At 47.8% G+C, this 27,338-nt stretch overlaps 1 protein-coding gene across 5 annotated transcripts; it reads right to left on the reverse strand.

Moving 5' to 3' along the window:
- On the reverse strand, positions 1-27,226 carry CABP1 (calcium binding protein 1). Of its 5 annotated transcripts, XM_040605165.1 has the most exons (8): positions 26,377-26,489; positions 13,738-13,986; positions 8,860-9,036; positions 5,158-5,188; positions 4,330-4,473; positions 2,961-3,070; positions 2,398-2,545; positions 1-620 (listed from the first exon to the last, which is right to left on the reverse strand). In XM_040605165.1, exons 2-8 carry the CDS (start codon positions 13,780-13,782, stop codon positions 595-597), a joined length of 681 nt encoding a protein of 226 aa, XP_040461099.1. In that variant the 5' UTR covers positions 13,783-13,986; positions 26,377-26,489; the 3' UTR covers positions 1-594. The 5 variants fall into 5 exon arrangements, with proteins under 5 accessions (XP_040461099.1, XP_040461079.1, XP_040461117.1 ...); XM_040605145.1 differs by lacking the exon at positions 13,738-13,986 and having other exon boundaries at positions 26,377-27,226; XM_040605183.1 differs by lacking the exon at positions 8,860-9,036.
- Between the last annotated feature and the right edge of the window lie 112 nt (positions 27,227-27,338).

Raw genomic sequence — 27,338 nt, forward strand, 5'->3', positions numbered from 1 at the left:
TCATTTCAGCGTGCATATTTATCGCTTTCCCCCGACAAGACATGTATTTGAATTTACTCTTGGTAAACATAACCACAGGAGATGCGAATATGTGCCGGGGAAGCATAAATAACTCCACACAGATAGACACACACACACAGACAGCAAACACAGACACGGTTCACCAAGGGAAACCAAGAAGTGCAGAGCACGCCCTGAGGCTGCCACCAGTCCTTGGCTTTGCTCTCATCCACCAAGCCAAGAGGATTTCTACTGCTCTTGCTTTGCAGCAGCTGGTGGGAGAATAAAGCTGGGGAGGAGGAGTCTAAAGTTGCAATATCCCATGAAAGCATCATGGCAAGTCCTGGCTCTGCAGTTTCCTGCAATCATCTCCAAGGAATGGTTCCAGTTGTAGGAAGTTGCAAGTCTTTCACAGTGTGAAAGGGTGGAGGGGCATGGGGACCACCATGAGGGAGGAGCAGCAGGTCATCTTGCAATGTCCCAATTGCAGCCAGCCGATAAACCTTCATGTGGGAACATCGGGGCTAGATGCTCCATCTAGGTCCTCTTTTGCCCTCTCTAAGGTGCTGGTTCCTCTTTAGCTGAGAATATTCTTCAACGGGACATCATGCGAACAAACTCTGCAACCAACAAGAAAAGACAGCCCTGAAGCAGAAGGCATCCATGGTCCCTAACCTGGCTCTCATTCCCTGGAGACAGCATTGCAGCCAGGGTGCAACCAAGAGTCCACATGCTGCCAGCAGGTCTGTGCTGCTCTGTGATGGCCCCGGAGAGCTCACACAGAACGGGCTTTAATCCTTGCATTAGACATGGTGATACGATCCCACTAGCAGGACAGTTCATTGCCTCGGACTCCTTCCCAGCCACCTTCAGTCTTGTTTGCACAATCAGCTCCTTGTGAGACGCTACGGCAAGTGTTGTCTCCCTTCACTGTAACTTCAGGGAACCTTGATGTGTAGTCTTGGGAACACAGTATGATTTCTTAGTCAGCTTGCCACCTCACAGAGATACTAGTGTGGAAAAGCACTAGTGTTTTGGTAGGTGCCAGCATTTTTGTAGAGAAAAGTTTACTTTTGATGGATTTGTTTTTAAAGATACAGGTTAACTGTAGGGATATTTCCTCACCACCCTGCAGCTTGTGAAGTCAATTACAATTGTTGAAATTGAGTGTAAATGCCATCAAATATAAATGTGTTTTCATTCTGCACTTGAATTGCTGAGGAACTAATAACTCTGCAAAGTGGAGGGCAGTGGAAATTACCCCCTTGACTTCTCCTTTTCCATTGATGGAGCTGTCCTTTGACAACTAAAGCACTAACTCACAGAGAAAATGATACTAGGATAGCATTTCATGTATTTTAGCTGTCTAGTATAATTTAGCTGGAAACAAGGAGAGCTACTGTCGTGTAATCAGCCAGTGCATTAGAACAACTGCAGCTACCAGATACTTTCTAGAGAGATGCTTCTAGTTTCTAGCATTTTCAAAGCCCTCAGAAGCTTCAGTAATACTGAGGACTGAGGCTCCTTGTCATGCAGGAGACCCAGGAATGCTTCTGAGCCAAAAAAATTACGTCAGTCTTATTTCAGTTCTGTAGTTCCTGTGCTTCACCCTTACAGCAAATGGACATCTGGACTTGCACTAGGAAAACAAGCAGCCTGCCATGCTCTCACGCCTTCCAGGTTGTATATTCGCTTACCTGTCTGATAGCAACTACTTCTCTTGCCAGAAACCCTGAGCTCTATTGATGTTGCTCCTGCTGTGGGTAATGGCTAGGATAGTAGCCTAACTACTCATATTTTTCCAAGTCCTTCTGTCATGAAAAGTGGGAGAAGAAATGAAATATCACTAGGATTTAACACCACACCACATCAGATATCTGCAGTCCTAGTGAGTACATCTAGCACATGACCATCTTCTGGCATAAAGGCACAGAAACAAATTCTCTACAAACCCAGATACCAGGGTGAGCCAGAGGAAATGGAAAGTGCAATGCTTTCTCCAAACCAATTCAGCTTCCTCACAGCTCTTGCAACAGATTTAACAGAAAGGAAAATGCCCCATAAAAAGAAGGCTGACACACCATGTGTGCACCAGAATCTGCGTCTCTGTGACAGGGCATGTGTCTTATCATGCTAGAATTATGGAGACCCAATTGAAACTGAGGTGTAGCAAGAGACGATACACAAATGAACACTTCAGCAGAGGAATGCCCTGTGTGGACCAATGTTCTCCATTTTCCTCAGCTGACTAGGAAAAAAAAATTTTGTTTGATTTTTTCTCCATGCTTCAGATACCTGGGCCCTGAGCATGCAAATCTTCCCCTCTCCTTCTGCCTCTGAGCTGAAACTCTGACTCACGCCTCAGCATATGGACAGGGAGTGTCCATCCCTTCTCACCTTCAAAATCAACACGCCCATCTCCATTCAGATCCACGTCCCGGATGATCTCTTCAATATCCCGATGGCCCACCTGCTGCCCTAGAAGCTTCTTCATGGCTTCTCGCAGCTCACTGGTGCTGATCTCGCCATCACCATTGGTATCAAACTGCAAGCACATGGAAAATACCAGCAGGGGAAATACAGTTAATGGAAATGGATCTTGCTCTAGGTTGGATTTTGTATGGTTCTGCTCCTGAGTGCCCTGTTTTTCCTGCATTTTCTTGTGTCTCTCCTTTTCCTCCTTTGGGTGCATTTTGAATCCAGTCTGTCTTTCCTCTTTCTTTCAGAAACCCCTCATAACTGCTGTGTCTGTACCAGCTTTCCTCTTCCTTTCCTCAAAGGTTCCCTTATCTTAGTGACTTTTTCCGCTCCTCCCTTGTTTCATGCCTGGCTTGGCTCTTTCTCTGTCTTCCACTGCACTGCTCTCTCCTCCTCCTCCTCTCCTCTTCCTCAGTGGGTCTTCTCTCTCTCCTGTCTCCTGTTGCTCACCTTTCTGGGGGCACGTGGCAGGAAGCACTCACCTCTCTGAAGGCATCACGGAGCTCTTTTACACCAATCATGTCTGCAGTTTCTGCTAGCAGCTTTGGTCCCATCAGCTCAACAAAATCTTCAAAATCCACATGGCCACCCACTTGGGACAAGATGAAAGGTTATGTGTAAGAACTCCATACGGTAGCCAAGTTAGCCACACTCACTTTGCACTTCTGTGTGCCCTTGATTCTCCAGGAAGCAAAGCACAGAAGGTGCGGGGCAGTGGAAGGAAAAGCAGTGGTAGTTTTACACTGTCTTTGTATTTTCTGGTTTGTTGGCTAGGCGGAATGAGCCCAAGCTATTCCATTCTAGGCTTCCATGGACTGTCCCATCTTTACAGCATCATGCACTGGTATTACATCATGTACGGGTATTAGAGGCTTGATCATTCTAGTGCAGCAACCCTCTGCTGTGCCTGTGCCAAAGGTTATAGCAAGGGCACAGCATATGTGTTTTTCCTGCATGTCCTGGGCAGTGCCCTGCAGCAGTAGTGATGTTGCTCCATTAGCAGTGGCTGAAGTATGCCCAACTGCTTATTCATCATATTAGTCCTTTTTCTTGTTTGTCCCCTATCTGAAAGCTGGCAGTAACACTCTCATATTCTAAGCACTTGCGTGCCAGGGTTATCAGCTGCTTTTTGTGTGGTAGAGTGTGTATGTCACAACTGTTTTCCTTCCCTTGACCATGTAACTTGTCGTTTTTACATCATCATGTGTCAGAAATAACATGCACTAAATATCTTTTTCCCCATCTGGCTGAGGGTAATACCCTGTATTGCCACAGACAAGAGGTGACAAGAAATGAAAGACAAGGGGCACAAACACAGTTACAGTGAATTGGACATGTTTGTCACATCTTTCCATGACTCCAGCAGATGCCCCCATCTGACACTGCCAGCACAGCCTACTCACAGCCCATCCCCAGGCACACAGCAGATCCACAACCACCACAGAGTGAACAGCCCATCCATCACCCAACTGACCAAAGCATCTTCCCAGGCTCCTTCTTCAGTCTGACACCATCTGACAACAGCTTCAATATAACAACACATTGATGTCTAATTGCTGCTATCAAGGGCAGATTTATACCTGACAGCGTAAGCATGAAGGACAACCCTTCCACTCGCTGTTCCCATACAGCACAGTACACACAGTCTTTTTGATAAGCAAGAAACAAAGGCATCAACTTCTAGGGACCACAAACAAACAGGAGAGATGATAAGGAATGAAAATGAAAACCAAATGAAGGGGGGGGGGCGGAATTCAAAGGAAAAGATACAGCAGGAGACTGAGAGAGCCTGAGGCAATGACGCAGGGCACAGCAGCAACGGGGAGGTACAGCTAGGTGGATATTACTCACAGTTCATGTTGATCTGCTGGGAGAGCTCTATTAGCTCCATCTCAGTAGGCATGTAGCCCATGGTTCGCATGCAGTTCCCCAGGTCCCTGCAGTTAATAAACCCATCCTTGTCTTTATCAAACTCCTTAAAGGCTTCTCTTAATTCTGTGGGAGTGAATCAAAAAAGAACAATATTGTCAGTGACAGCTTGAAATACCTTTTCCAAGAAACCTCCCCAGAATCAGCAGCACTTTATGAGGGCAGACTTTCTAAAATACTCTGTATTTTCCCAGCAGATCTCCCTGCAAAGAGGCAATGACTGCAGCAATGTTAAGCTCATCTATCAGCAGCACTGCTGACCCGTGCCTTACAGGAAAGCCTACTTGGTCTACAAGTGTCACAAACTGATCATTGCTAAACTGCACTCCCTAAAGAAACTGAAACTAGTAAAGTTTTCCAACTTTTACCCCTGCACTATATTATGTAACCCTCACTGTAGGGATTAGCAGGTAAAACAGCTTCCCTGGAGCCATACTATTGTATCACGCTCTACAGCACTTTCTGTGGGAGCTGGGGTGGACAGCAGTTCCTTGACAGCCAATATCCCATTACTTTACTTATCCTCCCACCCGGAAGAAGCTGGAATGGATGCAAATTCCTTCACAGTCATCATTTTTGTAGTTTTACATATTATTTCTTTTGCTGGGGTTTCCAGGAATTAGTCCACTAACCATCTTCTTTGATTTGCCCCAAATTCTTTTACCCCATGGGGGCCAACCTGGAAGAGCCAGCCAGTAGGTTTTCGCTAGGTAGAGAGGAAGGTGACAGAGAAGAAGCAACAAATTTTACCTTCAATTTCTTCTGGACGCAGTTCTCTATCCTGCAAAAAGAGAACATACTATGTTAAAGCCATTTGTTTGCCAAAAACATAGTTTCAGAATAGCACTTGTTGGCGTAAACAGTTCTGGGACAAGCCAGAAAGTGAGAGAAGAACCAAGAAGGTGATGACATGTTTAATACCATCTACCTACCAAGGTTTCCCAGCTTTCCTCCCCAATGGGAGGGGTGTTAGCCTGCATGCTTTTCTGTGGAAGCCCCTCTCCCTCTCAGCTGCCAGACAGGGGGATGACAAGTGCTCCCCCAAAACAGAAGAGACCTGGGCCAGCCCAGCAGTACGTGTGGCCTCCCCACCTGATGGTGCTATGAGTACCTTCATGAAAACTCCTACATCTTTCCCCAGCACCAAGTCCTGCAGCAGAGACTGTCCCTGCAGCAGTTATGATCTCCTCTAGAGCTCTGATTGCATTTCCTACTGCAGCTCCCACTGACATAGACAGATCAAAACAGCTGGGAGCAATCCCTGTAACCAGCAGGTCCGTACTGTCATCTCTTGGATCACTGCTTGATCCCCGTCCTTCTGGCAGAACAGCGACAGCCATGAGCTCTCTTACAGCCAACATCCCGGTGCCACGTCCTACAATCAGTCCCCACAAAAAGGCAGAAACTTCCCCCTTCCCCCCAGGCTTAACTCCATATACAAGCATTTTTAAAACCAGGCATGAAGGCAGACACACAACATATACATCATCAAGGTTATCTACAAACAAAACAGGACAAGGATTCACCATGTTCAGGAAACACTGCAACTTCAAACATCCAAATTGAATTTCTTGGAAGAAGGGGGAGGATATAAAAGAGTATAGGAAAATTCCAACACTGCACCAGGAAGAAGAGACGAGCATGGAAATGCACTGCTTTCTGGTTTAAATGCCCTTTCTAATTCCTCTCATGGCTCCCAGGCAAATCCAAAACATCTGAGAATTTGGAAACACAGAAATGCGATCTCTTTTGTTGTCTCACTCTCGGCTTTTCCCCTCAACCATGGGGAGTTTCTCCTTGCCTTCCAGGTGTCCTCCAGCCTCACCACACACCCCTGGAGACGATGCCCTTGATCATTTTGAGAAGGATGATCCTTTGCTATTTAACCACAGGCTCTTCTGGAAACTCTCATGGCAGCTGCGCAAAGTGCATAGCAAACTAGGACACACACTGGTTTACGTCTGTGCAGAAGTGGGCTGTGCCAGAGAAATGACCAGCTTGCCACTCATAACCTTCCCAGAGGCATCTCTGTGCTGGATGGAACTGTCAGAGCACACTGGCTCTGCCGTTTCATCCTTCACAGACCTGGTATTTTCAAACATGTCATCCCATTTGTTCTGCTTTCATCAACACCAAGTAATAAAACAATTCAAACTCCTTAGACCAGATGCAGGAGGCATTATTGCCCTCCTGCCATAGATAAAATAGCAGATGAAACCCACCCATGATCAGTACCAACACCTTGTGCACCTTATTCCAGAGTTTACAAACATTAATCCCTGGAGAAACCGCTGGATGCTGATGGTTGGCTTGGCGCAGCAGCAGATGCAGGGGTATGATTACCATCACCACGGGACAAAGGGTGCCGTGACTCACCTATGGTAACTGCTGTCTTGTGGGAGTGGCTGGGGCAGGACCCAGGCCTTCCTCCAGCACAGTCCTCACAAGACCGTCCTCCTCCTCACTCGCTGAAGAGCACATTGCAATGGACATGACTGATACGTGTCAGAAGTGGGGGCTTCAGCACTGGCTCTAATTTTGCACACCAAGGCATTTGTGTTTGCAGGGCTCCGAGCATATCTTTGCACATGCAGATTCTACCATCAGAGCACCACAGATTGCGAATGCAAAAGGAGGGGGAGGGTTTATGTCCCTCCAAAAATCTGACTCAAGCAATAACTAACATCATGAAGAGGTTTGCTGTTTTAAATTTGAAAGAAGATCCCCTAAAATGATAAAGGAGGAAAATGGCTTGGGAAAACATGGGCCGAATCACTCTAAAGCTTTTGGAGAACATATGGAGAGAGGAATAAAATGGTTCAGAGAGCTTAGGTCCTAGATATGAGCAGAGGTGACCCTCAGAGAGTCCATTATACATAATGGTCTTAACCTCATTTATTTCTTTTCTATGCACAATAAATCCTGTTGGTATCAAGTCAGTAAAAGTAAAGCTGTTTATCAGATGCATTTATTCTACATCAGAGTAGTTACAGACATCACTAATCCTATTTTGGAGACTTCATAGGGTACTGTGCATTTCCATGGCCTAAGCAGGATGGATACCTGTCCAGCTGTGAGCCTTCCAGCCTTCCACTAGGGAGCTGGACCTGTCTCCTAGGACAGGTGGCTCTGTCCATGCCAGCAAGTGTGCTTGTGTGAGAATATTACGTTTTATGTTTTAGTGAACTGGCGCAAGGAATGTGTGATCACTTAGTGGTTGAAGGCTAGGAAGAACAAATGCCTTTGATCAATAAGGACAAATAATGACTTTTTTTGTTTGTTTGTTGGTTGAAGAAGAGGTTTCAGAAATAGAAATAGCTGTATCAACGTATGAGTAAGAGATTTCTTACAAAGCCAAGAAAGCTCTGACTCTCAGGTAATTGGGGTGAGCTTTGTCTCACCACAAGACTATCGAATGCACTGGGTCAATATCTGACAATGCACATGTTCACTCATACGTACCCATAAAAATTGTGTTAAGCATATGTTTCTGATGTCTTTAATTTCATGTTATTGTAGGAATCAAATGTCTATATGCAGAAACATGTTTTACTTCTTGTAAAGATACAACACTGGGGTGCATATTTATGTATATTTAACATGCCCAGGTGTATATATTTGAATTTACATAAAACCACATATTTTTATTGTTTGTATATAAATGCATGCATTACATGCATATGAACACATAGTTACAAATAGGTGTGACTAAATGGATAGATGTGTTTTTGCTATTTATCTCTGTGTATGTATGGGTAATAGCATTTGGTAGTCTGACACTATTTGCAAATATGAGGACAGACTGATGCTCTTTGGTTTATTTGGCTGGGATTGCTGTGGTGTCAGGCTGGGTATGATAGTCTATGAGGGATTGTGTTTGGGTATCTGTGAGGAGGTAGATCCATGCTTATTTCTGCTGGTACTAGTGTGCTCACTGTGAGCTGACAGGAACAGCAGCAAACATGGGCATCTCTGTGGGACAGCTTGTTCCCGATATGGATGCCATGATTTGCATTTAAGTGGCAATTTAGGCCTTAAATGCTAATCTGAGCCTCTGGGAATCAGATGTGGATGTCTTGCTGGAATAATAGCTTTGAACACTGGACTCCTCCTGAGTCCGTATGATTTAGTAAAACCTGAAGTCCTAAGTCCTTCTCCTGAGTCCATATGATTATGCCTACTTGAGTGTAGGTTTGGATCTATCTTCCATAGCTGCATTTTTAGAATCCTCTTTTCTTGTTCTTTAGGCACAGGGATATCTCTGCACATCCTCCAGGTTAGACATTTGCCTGTGATTGTATTTGCATTTGGAGCTGAAGCTGGGATGCTCAAGACCCAGGGCTGGGGGTTACAGAGCTCCACGCAGATGGAGCATGCGAACAGCTCTGCATCCCCATCTCACATCCGTGTGGTTTTGTGCGTGTCTTGCCCGGCTGGGTGTAACTTACGTACAGGCTGCCTGTTTTCTGCGAAGCCCTTCCTCAGGAAGATGCATGCTGGCCCCAGCAGGTTGTGCATGACGGCGCAGTTCTGGGCCAGCATCATGAGCGGACCCTGGTACTCGCAAGACGACGGCCCCTCTTCACTCGTCTGGACAGCCTTATAGCACGTCTTCTCCTCATGGCGGATCTTCCCAGCCAACCAGCAGCAAGCAAACAATACAACAGAGGATGTTACCTCCCCATCTCACCCAGCCGTTCCTCTGAAGTTTTACTGAACCACCTCGCAGAGACATTATTGCTAAATTTCCTTCATCTGGTCCACACTGCGTCCCCCCCACTGGTCTATTAGGATTTGTACAGAAGCAGTAAGTCCAGGAGTTCTTTTCAAAAGCTGATAGAAGTACAACCAACCAGGAGAATTAAACTTTGAAATGACATCAAACTCTCAGCACTGCTCACATCTACCCAGTCACAGCCCAGAGGACCACGCTCCCACTATCAGCCCCAGAGTTAACAATCCCTTGAATGAGCTGCAAAGGACGAGCACACGTCACCTAACAGTACGTGTGCCAGCTTGTGCCCAGGGTGAAGCTGCTAGCAGAGCCACATTGGCCAGGGCATCCCCAGGAGGCCAGGCAGAGCCTGCACAAAGACACTGCACTAGGCTCCACGTTACATTTCAGCAACACAGCATCACACACTTTATAATGTTCTTAGAAGGCTGTTTACAGCATCAGGTGGCTCTGCCAACTGCAGGCTCACACTCTCTGTGCCACTTCTAATTAGTTACATCCTCAGGGTCTCAGGCAGTTACTGCACTGGCCTCTTCTAATCACTGACAGTCCCAAAGCGGAGATCAGGCACAGGCACAACATTTTTGTCTGTTTGCATTTGCACATTTTCCTAAGTGCACACGTCCTGCTAAGCTCGGGCTCCAGAACAGAATCCAGCACTGGATTTTATAAGGAGGCACTGCTTTCCTTTTATAGAAATGCATTTCCCTGGCTCTGCAAGAAAACTCTTATCCTGATATTCCCATGCAGCTATAAAAAGCCAGCACAACCCACAGGACCCTTGGTTTTATAGAATAAACATTAATCATACATCAGAGTCCTCTTCAGGAATGAGTCTACTTTTACAGCTGGTGTTCCCAAGGGTGATCAGAGAAGCTCTGTCAATTGCCATTGTCTCTATTAACCCTTTTCTTAAAGCCTGAGGTGCTTTTTCAGGCTAAAAGACCAGATACACACACACGCCCCATTTACAGTTGTCCGAGTCTATTGAATCTATTTTCTATACCTGCCATGTGCTATTATATTGCACACATGGTTTGTAGTTCGCCTTTTGTACACAGCCTTACACCAATCTGCTCATGTATAATGTCATGTGAATATCAAGCATCAAAACAAAAACAACTGAAAAAGCAAGCCATGGAGAAAGAAAATGATGACGCACAAAAGCATTTTCATTGCAGTCATGGATGAGCAAGGAATCTGTCTCTGATTAAATTTGACACAGGACACTTGTCCTTAAAAACCTGAAAGATGAGCATCCGTCCACAAATGGCATATTACTAGCTCAGCTAAATGTCAAGGCATCTGTGCTGAACTGCACAGCTTTGTGATATCAGTGCAATGTATTTTCAAAATTATCAGCTTTATTTCCTGGCACATTTTTCAGTTTAATATACCAAATAATATGAATCACTTAAAATAGCCCACATTGGTTCTGTGTTTAATTCCAGTGAAGCTATGTGAAAGATCAAAGGCCCCACAGCTCCTAATCCTTGTTTGCTGACCCCTTCAGTCGACAGAACTTATTACCAAGCCACAGCAGTACTACAGAATGGTCATCCTGTTATTTTCCTGTGCAGACAGAGATTGCCAGTTTGATGAAACTGTTGCCAAGAGCCACCAAAGATCTTGACCAGTCAACTTGCCGCAGTGCCTGGACAACACGGCACATGGCTTAGCGAGACCCCAATAGGGGATTCCTGCCCTGCTCTCCCATTGCAGGCAGGATTTATGGCATTCTGTTCCTTCTGCCAGCAGCACACCCCCCCACACCCCGTTTCTCCTGCAAGTATCCCCACAAGTTCCCTCCACCACGCTCCTCCTACATCCCAGCAGAGCCAGGAAGGGAGCTGTGATACGGGCACAAGGAGGTATAGCAAATAGAGGTATAGCAATGTCAGCTGCCTGTTACAGGGAAAGCAGCAGTGTGCACAACAAGGAAAATGCAAGGAGAGGACTGGGGAGCCTCAGGCTTTCCCTGCCTCTTCCCCAAGCAAAGAACCACTACCCTTCCTGAGTCCAGCCCTTGGCTTCGTCAGACCAGCTGACCTTGGAGAGGGAAGAGAGACCAGACTGATTTAGAATGGCCATAGTGATGGTGAAGGGTGGCAAAGCAAGGGACCTGGATGCCAAAACTTTTTCTTTTCTGCACAGCAGAAGCACAAGAGGATTCACTTCATTTTCCTGCCTGTGTGTCAGAGGGACTTTGCAGGGCAGCAAGCCCAGAGGAACCTCTTCATTCTGACTGCAGTGCCTCTCAGAGGGAAAGCCAGCCAGGCTGGACACTGTGATTACTGGGAGGACACTGTGACAGTGGGAAAGCGAAGCTGCCAACAGCAGACATTGTGGAGAAAAAGCCTGAGCATTGCCACCTGAACAGGCAAGGCATCCCCGTGTCAGCCAGTCCCAGACCAAGACAACTAGTGCCTGGGAGTGACTCCCAAATTTGGGGTTGAAATCATGTATTCAAGAGATCAGTGTGTCATCCAAGAGCAGCTCTCACACACATTGTCTACAATCCCTCCTCTTTACCATTTCAAGAAAATTAGTTTGCCCAAGGTAAAATCTGAGAAAAAAGACGGGGATCATAAAACAGCCAAGTGAATTTGTGCAGTGTTAAGACTGATCTGCAAAGTGTCCACTATAATCATGTGTGTCATGATCAAAAGAACAGCAGAGCCCCAGGACCTGTCAGGGTGAGTGCCTGAGGCCTTAATTCATGACTGGCTGGAGTGATGTCTGAGAAATATTCTAATTCAGCTTCACAACTTTCTCTCTTTAGTCCTGCCATCCCAGGCCTTCTAACTAGGCACAAAGTGTGTTATTCGAAGCAGCTTTTAGGAATGAACGCATAAATTACCTAAAAGACTGACGACACAGAGCTTATCAGTTCCTGAATCCATTTTGATTCAAGCAGCCTGGCCACACCTCAGACTTTAATTGCAATTGCCTTGATCGTTTTGAGCACAGCTGCAGCCAACTCATCTTATTGCAAGTTGGAGGCAACCTACAAGCAACCAAGTTGATTTTCCGTATATGCAACATTTGGGTGAACCTCAATTACTTCTGCCTCTCCCCGAAGGTCATCCTGACCTAGGGACTGGTCTGAGCATTGCCTAGCTGCTTGGTGATGAATTCCCTCCTTGTGTATCCCAGCTCCCCTGCAGCAGCACTATGACATTACGGGCTTTGTTTACAGTAGCCGAGTTAACAAGCAAACTGTTTCTACACAGAAGAGACATATCTCCGGCCAGAAGAAGCTCCCTGCTAGGGAGGTCCTGTCCCCAGCAGCTCCTTCTCAGAGCGGCTTTCTTGGGTGGCAAGGTCTCCTGAGTGGAGCATCCTGATGGCAGTAGCATTTCATTGTCAGCAAAGTCTCCACAGGGGTATCTCCTCACTGCAATACTTCAGATGCTTAGCATAACTTTTTCATTTACGAGGAATGAATTGCATAGCTTTTTGCTGAGTTATTAGATTTGCAGCAATGCTAAGTGAGAACCATGCGGCTGACAGGTACACAGTGCTGCAAGACCCTTCTCAGTCAAACTCAAGTCAAATATTTCTGGGGCACGTCATTCCCATTTCAATCTAGTCCCTAATAGCAGAATGGTTCCTGAATCTAAATCATCCTGGGATCACTGTAAAACCTCAGCACAGAGCAGATCGTGTGTTGAAGCCTAACAGATACACATGGCAGCTCCCAGATGAAGTCCAGCTGGGCCCAAGCATGTAGACACATGGGCCATGCTGACATGCAACATGATGCACAAACACATAGCCAGGGCCCAGAGTATCCACTCAAAGAGACGTGGACAAACAGATCACAGAGGATAACATGCTTCTGTACTCAAACAGATACCAACAAAACCAGATATGTGTATACACAAGAATGGATATACACAAAAACACACACATGTCTACATACAGACTTCTGTGAGGACATCCACTATCAGGTATACACACAGCGCCACACAAGCAGGTATACAACAATCATTGCACACCTGCTCACGCACCTCAGGATGCATACACAGAGACACAAAGAGCTAAGGACGCACACACACTTTGGATGAACTTGTTAGGTGTGCATGTTCTTACACACCAACAGGAATACGTACAGACACACATGCATTCACACGTATGTGAATATATGTCACTACAGAAATGACACATAACTAGACTCATGCAGATACCTCTCAACTGAAGCACATGCACACACACACAAACTCACACATATACACATACATTAAGATGCTCATACAGAAGACGTGTGCCAGTGTACTGCACATCGACAAACACAAGCTTGCACGTATCCAGAGGACAGCTATACGCACACACATGGAGCAGGACACAAGCCTACTCCTGTACATGCATATGCGCACATTTATTTACACACACGTTATGGCTCTCAGCATCCGAGGCTCTAAGGGCTGCACTTGCATGAGCAGCTCTTGCAAAAAAAGTCTGGTGAAGAGAGCTGAACCCTTCATACACATCTCTGTGTTTCTCCCACCTCCCATTCCCATCTGCCCACAACGTCACCCATCCCAAGAAGCAGGGCTGGAAACGCACAACGTACTTTGATTCAGGGAACATACCTTTTTTGAGAGGTTTCTCAGTGGAGACTTCACACAGTTGCCCATAATATGTTGAGTCTGCCTTTCCGGTGGACTTGGTTATAAAGGAACTGAAGCAATTGATCCCATTAAAGGTATTCCTTGGGAGCAAAGCAAGAAAGGCAGCACCAGGCAAATCCAAACAGCTACTGGCTGCTGGGGCTTCCCTCTTCAGGGAGCTTTTTCTCTCTCTGCCTCTCTCTCTCCGTGTTTTTACTTTATGTTCACTTTCTTGAAGAGATGGAGCAGGAAGGAGAGGGAGGGGAGAGAAACAGACAGAAAGAGAGGGAGAGAGGGAGAGAGAGAGTGAGAAGGGGAGAGAGAGGGAGGCGGATGTATAATCTACATCAGATTAATGTTCAAATCCCTCCCACCCCCCTCAATCTGCAGGCAAGATTGTTTAACTCATGGGAGAGGGCTGATTCGGGGAGAATTAAAACAGACAGGCACCGTGATTTCAGTGATGAGTTCAGTGAATCCAGCTAGTTTGGGTCCACACAGCCTCTGAACATCGCATCCCTAACCACCCCCCTTCTAACTCCTCTCAGCTTTTCAATCACCAGAGAGCTAGGCTGGCCAGAAGGCAATCCACTTATGGGCTTGGAGCAGAGTCCAGAGCTCGTTTCAGAGCAGAAATGGACCATTTATCTGGATGGAACCTGTTTCAGCTTTTAAATACCAGCAGACCTAGAAACTCCCTCATTCTTTTCCTGCCACGGTGGAAACAAGCCTGGAGGCAGCAGTCCAGAGACCCTACAACACTCTCAGCCCCAGGATAGTAATTTTTAACCACAAGGGAGAGACCTTGAGCCAGTCTTGCTGTAAAGTTTTTCCAGCTTTCTGCAAGTAGAAATCAACTGGTGGTTTACCTGCACAACTCTGCCAAAGATGAGCTCACGCCTGAATTTTAAATCTGAATAGTCCCAAGCTAGATAATGGGAAGCAAAGAATTTGAACGTCAGATCCATCTGTTCCATTTCTAAGCACCCAAATCCTGGAATAAATAAGAGGCCTCTAAACCTCCAGCCAGCTCTGAACTTTGGACTTTAGGCCTGTTGTGGTAACAAAATAATCGCTGAAAGGAAAGGCATGAGTGCCCAATATATTTTCCTCTGATCTCAGGTTAAGCATAAGAGCATTCAGTCTGAAAAGAGATTTAAATTGCATAAAACTCTCACCATTACACCCAGGCAACAGGATCTGAACAGCATAGTGAAAGCACCTTTAGCTATCAAGCCATCACAGCTGCAGCTCCACAGTGATAAGAAGCCATGGCATGAAAAGCTACCTCCTTCAAGAACTGTGAAGACCAAGATGACACTGATGATACACCCTGTCTGTCTATGCAGAAAGCTGGTTGGACACTCAGGTGTTCAGCTGAAAGATTTCACAACTAACTTTGTGGGTGTGGTTCCAAACAAAAGGGTCTACAAAGACCTAACCCATGGGCTGAGTACTTGCACCACATGCTTTTTTACGCAAGAGCCAAGGACTCACTCTCCTGGCAGCTCTAGGGCTGTAAGACAGAGAGGGATGAACTATCAGTGTCACAACAAAGCTGAGATTTCTCTTCTTCCACCCTGATGGTGCTGTGGCAAATGGAGTATGACTATAAAGTGAATCAACAATTGTTTTATCTTAGAGGCTTCTTCCACCTGAGGAGATGAGTTTAGGAGTCCAGCCATGACAAGAGTCAACAGCTTCTCCAGTTCCAGTCACAGCTAGAAGTATATGGCCATGTGGGATGGTGTTTCTTGCTCTTCCTTGTACTAATACTAGGTTCCCAAAAGTGAAAGCAGTGGAACAGCCTTCTCTTAAATTGCCTCAATGCTTTCTTCACTGCATGGCAAGGGAAGGAGCTGCACAAAAATCCACAGGCCCTCTAAAGCAAGAAGCTGCAGTAGCAGATACTGGAAGACACCCCTTGTACCCAGGGCAAACTGAGAGAGAGACAGAGGGAATGAGGAAGCTCTGGTCTGGAAGACCTTCGTAGGTGAGCCCACGCATGGTGGGCTGGGAAGCAAAACTGTTCCTGAGCTGAGCCTGTCACAAGCTGAAGACCCTTGACACTGGGAAAATATACAGTCACTCTGTGAGGGCTGTGTCAGCCCTAGGCCTCACAGCAGGGGACTTTGCAGGAGGATGCCAAAACTCCAGCTCCTCTCAAGGCTGCCATCTTTAGCTCTGTTTCTCCTTCCCCTCTTAAAGCAGATAGTGGGAGGCTGATCTACCCTCGGCCAAAGCGCTGGTTGTTAATAATGTCCTCTGTCAGCTGGAGCCATTCCCCAGGCTCCTTGTTTATTGACAAAGTGCTTGTCTCCCTTGAGCAGAAGCTGCCACACAGCTAGCAAGGCGCCTGGGCTCCTTCCTGAGATGAATTACTCCAATTCCAGAGCAGAGAGCCTCCCTGATGCTAATGAATCTCCCCCCTGACAGGCAGCGTAGAGGCCAGGAATGCCCTGCAATTGAGAAGTGCTTGTCTCCTGCATCCTCTCGGCAAGAGGGAGAGGAGCAAGGGAGTCAGGCATCTCCTGCCAGAACCCATCACAGCCCCAGACTGCTACAGGACAGCTTTGGAAGACAGCTGTTGAGTATGTCTTACAGAGCTCTAAAAGACTCTCAACAAAAGTTGAGATGGTCACCCTCTAAATATTAGCTTGTACCAGAGCATTCAGAGCCAGCCAGCATGGCATGCTGCTGAGTTTGCCTGCTCTCCCGCTTTTCTTCCCTGCAGTTGCAGGCAGCTGTAGGAAATGTGCAGGGCAGAGTGAGAGGGCTGAGACCTGCTGCCAGGCTTTGCAGGGAGTTTGCAGTCCAGGAAGGGAAAAGGCAATGGAAGCCCATTTGCACCAGGTTTGCAACACAGTCACAGTCCTTTGACTCTGCAAGAACTTTGGCAAAGCTGCAAGGGGCCCAAGAGACACAATTGTAAACAATTTTCTTATCTGCTTATTTACCCTGAATCTCTTCAGAGCAATTGGGCAGCACATCACAATCTAGCAGACAGACCCCAATGACCTCTTGAGGAGGAAAATCACTCTCTACATTGTGATCTTGTTTCCCATCACTTCCATGGGCAGCTTAGACACAGGCAGGGAAGTGGAGTTGGCAGAAAGGTCATTAGAAGATTAGGTTAGAAGAAACATATTTTCTCCCTTCCTCCAACTGAGGCTGCTGTAAGAGAACAGGATGCTGAGAATAAGTGTGTCAAAAACATTTGTGTGTAGGTGCTGATCTGTGGGTATGCCTATATCTGGGGTAGTCAGTATGCGTGTGGGAGGGCTGCACATGCATGTATACTGGTTTTCCCACACTGTTCTTTGTGGCAATCACACTGTTCTTTTAAGGCCTGGGGCTCTGTTGTAAACTTTCTAAAAATCGGTAGGAACTTTGTGAAATGCAAGTCTTGCCTATGTGCCCACATCTCTTCTTCTCCTCTGAGGTCCAAGGTGAAGAGCAGAGACCTCAGTGGATGCAGTTTGGCACAGACCAAGGTCTCAGCTCACTGGAAGGAAGCATTTGGCACATTCACTGACCTGAGCACAGAGCAGGGAGGGGGCTGGGCAACTTGGCATTGAACAGGGAGTGGTTTAGGTTGTTTAATATGTCTGGATCATTTAAAAAGCAGCAGTGCTGCACTTTGGGCTGGCACCTTTGGCAGAAATGCTCATTTCATAGGAAAATGTTGGATCCCACCATAGCTAATCACTTGGTAGCTGCCAGAAACTTTATCCAGTGGGGCAACAAATATCTAACAGCCACAACAGAAAGAACAAAAGTCAATCCAAAACTTGGGATTGCTTATGAGACTGTAGCTTTGCTTGGCAAAAATTTCCAGTATGGATGTATGGATTTGCACAAGGAGGCTGTTCAGATGCCAGGACAGTTTCAGTGCATGTTTTTTTATTTGCTGGAACATTTTATCAGATGGTTGTACTTAATACAAACACTGCAATAGGAAAATATCAGTAGGTAGGGGGTTAAATCTCTAAGGTGAGTATATAGGAAAGCAGGGAAAACTCATTCCTAGCATCTTTTCACTGAAGTCCACAGTTCTACTTAAGAGCCCATTGCATGTTTTGAAGATTTAGTATTTTAAAATATTCCACCTTATTTAATTTATCCTAACAGGGCAAGAATTTTTGGTCTATTTTTTCCTGTCACAGAGTGGAGCATGCACATATTGATTAGTAGCTTTCAAATCTGTTCCCAAACACCCTTTAGCTGGTGGCTATACATCTGTATTTTACAAGAAACAACCCAGTCTTTTTTACTGGATGACCTCATATGAGCCTAAGCATTTGGAATTGTTAACATCCTCCTCTGGCCAGTGCTGTCGAGGACCTCATTTCAAAGCTACCAATTGCTGGAACATGCACTGGCACACCAAACTTCTGCGACTGGCTTCCCTTTCCTGCATCCAGCTCCCAAGTGCTTTTGCTGCACATTGAGTTGTGTCTTCTAACCTCGAATGAACCTTGGATGGTTCCATATTCCAGTCAGACAAGTGCAAGTCCATCTCAAGGGGAGGCACCAGCAGGTACTGGTGGATGCAGTCCAGTCCCTCATCTAGGGGGAGGAAAATTTCTGCAGAGAGTTTGGGAACTTCCTTTGCTGTCAACTGTTCCTGGAAGAAAGTGTTGCTGACTCATGCTGTGCATAATATTCTCCTCCATTAGAGCAATTGGATCATATTCAATCACAAACAACAGAAAGGTTATTAAAAAGACCAAGGATATTTTCCATCCCTCTCAAGGTAACAAAGCCTGGACTGTCAACTTCTGTTTAGAACAGCTTTGCCTAATTAGCTAGCTTTATTCTGCGTTAGATGAAAAGAGATGGGAACGTGCCATCTTCTGACACCTTCCATGCAGATCTGGTCCACATATTTTGCACTAGCCCAACTTCCAAGTCCCTGTGCAGGAGATGTATTGGCCAGCGCACAATGTGTTGTGGGTATTTTCTGCTTTCAAGATCATCAATGGGCTACAAAAAGACAAGTACAAGCTTGACAGCTCAGAAGCTGCTGTGACAATTTGCCATGTATATGCAGTACAAAGATTGTTTAAAACAAACCTTACATGGTCCCTTCTCTCTGCTCAGGAACATGAGAACTATGAATCACACTCTGTCCGTCTGGAACCACTGCAAAAGCATCTAATTCTGCCCTGACTCCCTCACTGCTTTCAAAATAAAAGGGACAGGGGTTCAGTATTTGGCTGGCACACGGAGGTGCTAATAGAAGGCATGGCTGATTATTAGATGAGCAAAGGCCTGGAAACCAATACTAATCAAATACTCCAAACCAACCATGTAGCATTACATGAGATATGCCACCATAAAACCGAGGTCTGCCTCACTTCTATTTTCAGTAAGGATCTGACAGCACCTTTAGAACTGCATATCCCAGTATGAGACCTCTGGCTATATCTCAGCACAGCTGGTCACAAACTGCCTAAACCCTTTCTGCATTATTTCGGCAGAACGCAGTGGGGTTGCTGGTGGTTTTCTACTTCCTGCCTTCAACTATTGTGACATGATGCTTCACAACATTACACGGTTGCCTGTTTCCTTCCAAGAGCGGAGAATGTATTTCATCTGTGTGGGATGAAGCAATGCTGTATATTCTTTCCAAAGATGGTTGCAAGGTGCAAAGCACTCCAGGAGAGGAATGGTTGGAAGAAATATTAGAATATTGCTAATTACTTCATTCACAGATAGTATTGAGTTTATGGTCTTGTGCTGGTGCAGAAAGCTACTAAAAAACTAAATATGACCATACAAGCTACAACAGCTGTTTGTCTCTATTTCTAAGTGGGGCATTTGATTGAAATTGGAGGATTACTCAAGTTCATGGGCACTGCTGTTGCTCTCTAAGGTCACAGGAATGTCACAGGATTATTGAAAGGGAGCCCAGAGTTAGCTAGGCGTCTTTAACTGGATGCATACCATAAAGCTGCTTGTTATTGGAAATCAATATCACTCATGGACTCATCAGGGAAAAACAGTTACTGAAGCTGGGATGCTACAAAGAACCACAGCTAATTCAGCTGACAAACCTGCAGCCCAGCCACTACATCTAAAGCTAAACTCTTCTGTGACACTTTGTTCAAACCCAGTACTGCATGAAACAAAAATCAAGGTGGCATAGGTTGATGGAAGGCACAGTGGACTAATTTAAATAATGATTAATTTATTATTGAAAGATTTTCTTCTCTCAAAAGATAAGCTGAATCGAACCAGAAGGTTTGTGTATTTCGGGGCATTAGATCATGCTGCTGTATATTTCATGAACGGAATATTTAATGAATGTTCTTTTAGCTTGGTTTTATTTTGATGTCTTTCTATATCCTTTTAAAACAGATTTGTTTAAAAAGTAAATCACTGACAAAGATTAATGTTTGCTGGCAGACCCACTGCAGGCAGGAAGCTTATCCATTGCCCCTCAGTGATTCTGTACGTCTGGCTCACATCCCTCAAGCTCTTTACAAGTAATAAATGTGATAAATTTTTCTCCAAGCTGAGCAAGGGGGCAGCTGAGTGGCTGTGCTCAAGTGAAACAATGTTCTTCTGTGTCGGCATCCAATACATATGGAAAACACGAGACACACATTGGAAGGTATAGCGGGTGTCAGCAGGCAGGGATGTACGCATTCACTGATCATTTTAAGCACAGGAATGTATATGCGTGTACAGTGGTGGTTGCATAGCCACACAGAAGATTCAGCAGAGGCTGCACACGTACAGGCTGTGTGTATACAGATAAGACATGTATACGAAGGCTCTTTATGTCAGGCTACACGCACGCACATGGTCTGTGGCAACACATGCAGGGATGGAAGCACAGAGGCAGTACCAGCCCCACGAAAGTCCCCGTACCCACCCCTGCAAACACGCGCCTGGCGACCAGCAGGATGCCCGCACCGGCTCTCGCCTGCATCACGGCAGCCACGACTCCCCCGGGCCTGACACATCACCGGGCGGCCCGGGCACCGAGCAGAGGCCTAGCCCCGGCGGCACGGGCAGGCCCGAGGAGCGCCGGGTCAGAGCCGAGGCGGGCCCGCCGGCCCGGGCAGGGGCCCCGGGGCAGGAGCCAGCCGGGCCGCGCAGCGCCGCCCGCAGAAGGGGGCGCCCTGTGGCCGCCGAGCGCGCCTGGCCGGGGCACCGGCCGGGGGCGGTGCTGTCCCGCCAGCCCGGCAGCGCTGCGGGAGCGGCCCCCGCCGCGGCGGGCCCGAGGAGCCCCGGCGGGCCCGGGGAGCCCCGGCACGCGCAGCTCGGGGCGGACCGCCGGCTGCACGGCGACCCCGGGACACCCTTCCCTCCCCGCACACCCCGAGCGCCCTTTCGGGGTCGGAACGAGCCTTCCGAGGTGCTGTGAAAAAAGGAAAAGTCGGGGAGGGAGGATGTGGTGTTTCTTGGCCTCCTAACCTGTGCACCCAGGCTCCGTACCGGCAAGCGGAGACTGCACCATGGGATCAGCATCACTACGGCGGTTGAGGTCATTCTGAGCCAGAAGTCTGTTCACCCCAAATTACTGTGCTGATTTAACATTGTACATGAGCAGGTGTTAGACTGTCCTCGGTTTGCCACAAGCCCTAACATGCCACTGCTTCACCTGCCTTACAGCATGGTACAACACAGCATGCCTGTAAACCTTGGCCTGTCACCTTCACCTTTGCCATTCCACAGCATGACACCCAAAAATTTCCATCGCTGGCATCACCACTCCAGCACGGCCCAGCATGCTGCAGCCTCCCTCACTAATACACGGAGGCAACTGAAAACTTCCATTACTGAGCCACTCTCTCTCTGCTGGGCTGGCCAGGACTCCCTGGCTTTTCACTGGCAGAGCTCCAAGCGGGGTCCTGATGCAGCAGCTGCTCTTGGGCAAAAATCCATTAGAATCAGCTGAAGCCATTGAAGAGAACAAGGTCATCCTGCAGATGAGGAAACCAGACGGGTGAAAGGCTGGACAAGGCACTTTTTCCCTACCCACTCCCACCTGGTTTAGAGAAGAGTGTTCTTAAACATCTTCTTCCCACACAAGACAGCCCAGGGCACACATCCTGCCCCAAACAGGGCTTCTTCTGTCATCCTGGTTTGCTGTAATGTCCATTAAGACCTGTTAAGAAAAACTAAAGGCCATGGGTAAAGGAAGATGGAGCAGGACCAGAAAAGGCAAAGGATACAAGAAATGCAGAAAGATTCCTTCCCTATTTTAATGGTAATGTGGATGCTGACATTAAAGCAAGAATGGGAGATGGTGCAGATAGGAGAGGCTTTTAACTCCCTGTACAAACAGAAATACAAAAGCCCCTTTGGCCACTGTGCTAACAGCAGAAGCCTGTAAATATTTAATGAATCCCTATGGCATAGTTTGACCCCTCTGATCCCCATGCTACCAGAGGCAATTGACAGAAAACTGTTGGGGAATCACTTCACTGAAAAATTTAACAGGCAGGCAGGGTGTGAAAGCTAAATGGCTCTGAAAACGGTCAGGTCTCACATGGCAGGATCACTTGCAAATTAATATTGCATAGAAAAGGCCCAGAAAAAGCTCTTCTTAAAGGTGCCGGCCAGGCCAATGCTGAGACACAGGAGGAATGAAGTGACAAGAACCGGCAGGTTTCTGTGCCGCGGTACCCGTACAGCACTGTGCCGTGAGTCCGGTGCCAAGTTGCTGCTGCCGCATCACCTCTGCCCCGGGAATCTGCTGCCACAAAACTGTTGCATCGCGGTCCCTGCTGCCACCGCACTGCTGTCCCAGTCTCTGCGCTGCTGTTGCTACTGTTGTCACGTTAATAAACTGTGTCCTGCTGCCAGGCTGCCATCTCCCCACCATCCCGGCTGCCGAGAGGTCACGGCTCCTCTGCTGTTACAGATGTGCAAGTGCTCAATAGTGCACTGTTGCTAAACTGTATCCTGTTAGCCACACTATAGGCACTACAGGACCACCAACATGCTATTCTGCTCTGCAGCGGTGACAGTATGCTCCTTTTTGCTCCATGACACTCCTTTACCACTTGGCCACTCCAACACTATACTTCTACCAGACAAAAATTATATGAAACATCCTGCTCATGCTCCCTTTTCTCACCACTTCCCCACTTTGCTGCATTATCACACATGCGTCCCTTGCCAACTACACCCGTGAGTCACTGCACTGCTCTCCCACTGCACTGAGCTACTGCCACTGCAGGGCCACTTTAAAACACTGCTGTCCCACTATCACACCCATCATACAGCCAGCCCTTACTCACCCTGCACTTCTGGCACCAGGTAAGTCTGTGCCATTGCCCTTGTGCTAACTCACAGCCGTGCTTCCAGAACTGCGGCATGGTGGTAACACCTCGCTCACTACCTTCTGGTACAATGGGATGGTGCTGTCAGGTCAGCACAGTCCTTTACTAATATCACACCAGAAGCAATCACTGCTGTATAGAATAGCTCCTGTCTGGAATATTGTATTACTACATCATTAGACTGCTAAACTCTTCTGTCAGGCTACAACACTACACAATTATCTCACCCGTGCACTGCCAAACTCCCACTGCATGGCACCAGTATCACATCTCTGTTCCGCCACAGGATTGCGTTACCACACCACCGCATTGTCAGTGCTGTGTTCTCCAGGCACTCAGTGCTGTGCGGCACTGCATGCTAACCTGGTATAAACTCCACAGCAGAGTGCTTTTCTGCAACTGCCTTACTGATCCAGTGTGCAAACGTGTCATTAGACTAAGATGACATCCTGGCTTATACTAATACATTATCACACTACCCTACACTTGTTAATTCATGTACCACTCAATTGGTAAAATGCCCTGAAAGAGTATTATTGCTTTATTATGTCAGAACATCACTGCACCAATATAGCATAAGCCTAATTAATAAAATATCACTGCATCCTGTATCCTGGCAGTATCTTAGCATTCTCCCTGAGTACACACCCACAGTGCACTATATTGCTGTGCTGGTTATATAAACACAGCACTTCTGCCTTCACTCCGTCTTTCTTTCTGCACAGCTACAAATCTGTCTCCCTCAGACACAACTCTGTAGTTCTGGGCTGCTCCTTTTTGCTGTTACTGCAATAATGACATTCTCTGTGAAGTCATCCCTGCAATCTTTTCTGCGTAATCTGATTGTACCACTGTAGTATCTGTGCCCACATCACTGTACCACAGAGGAACAACAGGGTGATGGTGTTCCACATCTGTAGAGCTGGGACAAGATACAAGGTGCTGTCGGACCACAGTGCTCTGCTGCTGCAGATATGCATCACTGTGCTCCTCTCCTTCTATGTACTGCAAGATTACTGTTTTAACTGTTTCACAGCAGGCTGTGTGGGCTGGAGAGAAGTTCTTGTATTAAATTGTCTGCTGAGCAGTTGCTTTCTTCTAATTACAATGTGGAACAGACTGGTGTTACAGCACCTGCAGTCTTATACTGCAATCCTGGACACTTCTGTGCCTATGAGCCTGCCTCAGGCCAGGCTGCAACTTGGGTTCCTGCAGGTTTAAGTCCTTGCCTGCTTCAAAAACTCACTCACATTTTTACAAAGTGCTTAGCATTTGTTTCTTTACTCACAGAAACAAAATTTCCATCATTCTGTTCCATGACAGAATATCCACAGTTCTTACCTTTGGGCCTTTATTTGCCCCAGGATTTTGATATCACTACAAAAAATCTTTACATATCTCTTCCTATAACCAGTTCTTTGTGTATCCTACATTATAGCTCCCCTTCTTGTATCCACAAACTCCCTGTGCACCCCTACTACAGCTCACTCCTAAAAGCCAGTCCTCAATTTCCACTAGATGGGTCATTCTCTCATAGTTACTTCAAACAAAGCAAGTGAGAGATAAATACAAAGAGAAATGGGAATAAATAATATTATGCTGTAAAAGAAAGATTTTGGTGTTTATTTATAAGCCTTGGTGCAATGTACCCAGCAAAAAGATGAAAACTAGAATTGTATCTGTCTCCTTTTTGTAAGAGGCACTGTTCAACACTGCAATTAAATTTTGCAAAGTTTATGGCTTTCAGAAATGTCTTCTGACACTGGAATGCAAGCAGCAGAGCAGGTAAAATAAAGATGCCATTCAGGTAAGGATCGAGTTCAAAACTAGAGAGGTTTCTGTGCCTGGCATGGATTTGTTTGTATTTCTGACACTTTGGGATATACAGCTCCATAGACTTAAAATCTGTTCTCAGATACATCTTCACTTTCCTCAGAACTACAGGTACAGCACAGGTCAGAGCTGAGCCCATGGATTTCAAAGCCTGGTGCTGGAATACTGCTTTTTGTAACCTGGCTGAGCACCAAGCCGCTCACCAGGCCCTTCCTTATCGCTACTACAAAAATTTTAATCTAGACTTCTGGTACACCAGTGGCACAGGGAGGGTGATATTCATTCCGAGTTAAACACAACTGTAACATTCATAAATAGCAGACTGTCAGTAAGGATGCAAAATTGTCAAGGAGAACAGATGTGCTTTGATTTTTCTCTGAAGAAGTCAAGATGAACAGAAGTAGACAATGCTTCCTAACACCAGATTAAACAGATACAGATGTATGACCTCCTTCCACCCAGTTACAAAAATTCTTCTAATTCCCCTCATAATCTTAATTTGGATGGGCGCCCCACGATACCTCCCAAACCCACTTCAAAACAAACAAAAAAAAAGACCCGATGACAACAACCCCCACAAATCCTAATTCTGGTTTAATCGATCAGTTCCAGGGCTAGAACTTAGCTGCCTAGGCTACTGGCTTATACCTATAATCGTGCTTCTGGGCGATTGCAGTTACATTAATCTTCCTGGAGATTACAGCTCCCAGTAACATCCCTAAATGGCTCTAAAAGAAAATTCCGAGCCAGTCTCTCTCTGCCTTTTCATTTTTAGAGAGTAGCCCTGTTGGGTAATTTCACTACCAGAAGCAGCTAAAAGCGACAGCTTTGTACCAAAAGAGCTTGCAAACACCAAAAGCATCTGTTCCATCCTAACATAGTGACTGGGAAGGCTTCGGAATTGGGTCAGGATTTTTTTTTTTTTTTCCGTCCTCCCCACTACCTTCTCCTGACAGCTTCTGCCATCAGAAATGATTCATATGCTGATTGCACAGAAATGTACCATAAGGAGATGTAAACAAATACAGCAAAGCAAGGCGGGGAGCCAGAGAGATGGAATCTAATAAGTAAATACATTTTAAAAATCCGCTTCTCTGACTCTCACCCTCAGCAGGGAGAGCCACAACTTCCCCCGGCGACAAGGGAAGCACCGGCACTTCTTCCCCCGCCAGCACCACCAAGAGCGCCCTCCGCAGCGCCCGGCGGGGCGATCGGCCGGGGGCTGCGGGCGGCTCCGACCCGCGCCCCCTCCCCGCGCGGAGCCCTGCCCGGTGCCGGCCCCGCAGCGCCCCGGCGGTGCCTCACCGCCGGGAGAAGTTCGGCAGGGGCGGCCAGGAAGCAGTGCATTTACAGCCGCGGGCTGCGCCCGAGGGCGCGGGGGCTCCGCAACGGCGAGCCGAAGGTCCGTGCACGGGCAGGAGGGGAGAGCGCGGAGCGCAGGCAGGGAGGGAGGGAGGGAGCTGGCGAGAGGCGCTCTGCCCCTTACCTGGCCAAAGACCGAGCTGAGCATGGGGTGCAGCTGGTGGAAAAGGGGGTCCGCTTCTACCGACCGATCGCTGCCGCTGGACTTGGTGGAGTACTTGCTGCTGGATTTGGACAGAGGTGAAGTGCCTTCCGAGAGCTTTAGGGACTCTCTGCTGGACCTCTGCCTGTGACTGAAGAAAAAGTCCTCCTCTGCCTCCTCCCCATCCCTATCTGAGAGCTGATGCTGGTCCTGGGGGTGACCGTGGCTGGCGTGCGGCGGGAGGTGGTGGTAGTGCTTGGATGTCCGCACCGGTTCCTTGCCGCTGCCTCTCCTTGGACCTCCTTCCGCCGGCTCCGGCTGGCTCTCCCCCCGTCCATGTGACAGCTTCCCCGCGCCCCTCGCTCCGTCCTCCCGGGCGCCCGGGTGGCAGAGCGGCCTGCGGGCACTGGGCTCCCCGGGGAGCGGCTCCTCGCTCGGCTCCCTCCCCGCCTGCCCGCCTTGTCCTCTGCCGTCGCGGGCACGGCTGCCGCGGGGCTGGGCGCCCGCCGCCCTCCCGCTCCCCGCCGCCTTCAGCAGCGAAGTGCGGGACTCGCTCTTCGCCATGGAGGAGCCGCTCATCGCGGGGCCGCTAGAGCCGCATCCCCGGCCGGGCGGAGCGCTGCCGCTGCGGGCAGGGCTGCGGCGCGCCGCTCACGGCATGTCCTGCGGAGACCCGCTTAAATCCCGCACCGCAGCCCATGTGACAACGCAGACAAAGGCCGCGGAAGGGGCGCTCCGGCGGGGGCTGGCGGGCACCGTCCCCCCGCTGGGGCTCCCCCCGCCTCCTCTCCAGGTGAGCCGGGGCCTCCCCCCGCCGGGGGCCGGCTCAGGCCGGGGCGCGCCGGCAGGCGACGCGGCGGCGCCGAGGGGGTGCGGGCGGCTGCGGGCGGCGCTCCCGCAGCGCGGCGGGCGGGCAGGGCCCGGCGGCCCCGGGCCCAGCGGGA

This window comes from Falco naumanni, chromosome 1 (assembly GCF_017639655.2).
Source record: "Falco naumanni isolate bFalNau1 chromosome 1, bFalNau1.pat, whole genome shotgun sequence".
In the NCBI taxonomy this organism is placed as follows: Eukaryota; Metazoa; Chordata; class Aves; order Falconiformes; family Falconidae; genus Falco; species Falco naumanni.

What these genes read in the sequence shown, in the direction of transcription:
- CABP1 (XM_040605145.1), bottom strand. Translation starts at nt 26,973, where the DNA reads ATGAGCGGCTCCTCCATGGCGAAGAGCGAGTCCCGCACTTCGCTGCTG. An exon ending in TCGCAGAAAACAGGCAGCCT is followed by an intron (nt 5,189 to 8,859) that starts GTACGTAAGTTA and finishes CTCTTTTTGCAG; the next exon opens with GATAGAGAACTGCGTCCAGA. An exon ending in TCCGTGATGCCTTCAGAGAG is followed by an intron (nt 2,546 to 2,960) that starts GTGAGTGCTTCC and finishes ATGTGCTTGCAG; the next exon opens with TTTGATACCAATGGTGATGG.